The following is an 802-nucleotide window of genomic DNA, read 5'->3' on the forward strand; positions in this document are numbered from 1 at the left end:
GCAGATTTAGAACTGGCCACAAAAATGATCAGGGGGCTGGAGCACCTCCCCTATGAGGACAGGCTGAGAGAGTTGGGATTCTTCAGCCTGGAGAGGAGAAGGCTCCAGGGAGACCAGTGGCCTTCCAGTACTGAAAGGGGGGTACTGGAAAGATGGGGAGGGGCTCTTTGTCAGGGTGTGTACTGACAAAGGGGGAACAATTTTAAATCGAAACAGGGCCTGATTTGCATTAGATATAAGGAAGACATTTTTCACGATAAGAGTGGTGAGACCCCGGCTCAGGTCTCCCAGAGAGGCTGTGGGTGTCCCATCCCTGGCAGTGTTCAAGGCCAGGCTGGACCCTGGGGCTCTGAGCAACCTGCTCTAGTGGAAGGTGTCCCTGCCCATGGGGGATGGAACAGGATATTTTGAATGTCCCTTTCAACCCAAACCAGTTCGTGATTGTGATTTCATGAGCTTTGTGTTCCAGAGGCCAGTAGTAAAAGGGTCTTATGACCTGGACGGGACTTTGAGCAGCTTGGTCTAGCAGAAGGTGTCCCTGCCCGTGGTGCGGTGGGGATGGAACTAGGTGGTTTTTAAGGTCTCTTCCATCCAAACCATTCTGTGATTCTGTGAATTTGCCATGTATGGGCAGATCACACAAACCCAGCCTTAACCACCCGGCTGCCAGCAAACTGCCAGCGCCGCTCTGCTCACAGGGCTGGGGACAACACACCGGGGCCAGCCCTCGTCCCTCTACCAAGGACAGGCACCGTCCCAGTACGCAGAGAGCCCTCACCTCGCAGCGGTCGCAGTGCTGGCC

The 802-nt window shown here is 55.0% G+C and overlaps 1 protein-coding gene across 1 annotated transcript in view; it reads right to left on the reverse strand.

The window, feature by feature from the left end:
- LAMA5 (laminin, alpha 5) overlaps window positions 1-802 on the reverse strand; it is a 47,980-nt gene that overhangs the window by 14,329 nt on the left and 32,849 nt on the right. Inside the window, exon 44 of the mRNA XM_010140977.1 lies at window positions 779-802. This exon is cut by the window's right edge and continues 1 nt beyond it. Within this exon, the coding sequence (XP_010139279.1) occupies window positions 779-802 (24 nt within the window). The remainder of the gene's footprint in view (window positions 1-778) is intronic.

This window comes from Buceros rhinoceros, unplaced genomic scaffold (genome assembly GCF_000710305.1).
Source record: "Buceros rhinoceros silvestris isolate BGI_N320 unplaced genomic scaffold, ASM71030v1 scaffold6688, whole genome shotgun sequence".
Taxonomy (NCBI): Eukaryota; Metazoa; Chordata; class Aves; order Bucerotiformes; family Bucerotidae; genus Buceros; species Buceros rhinoceros.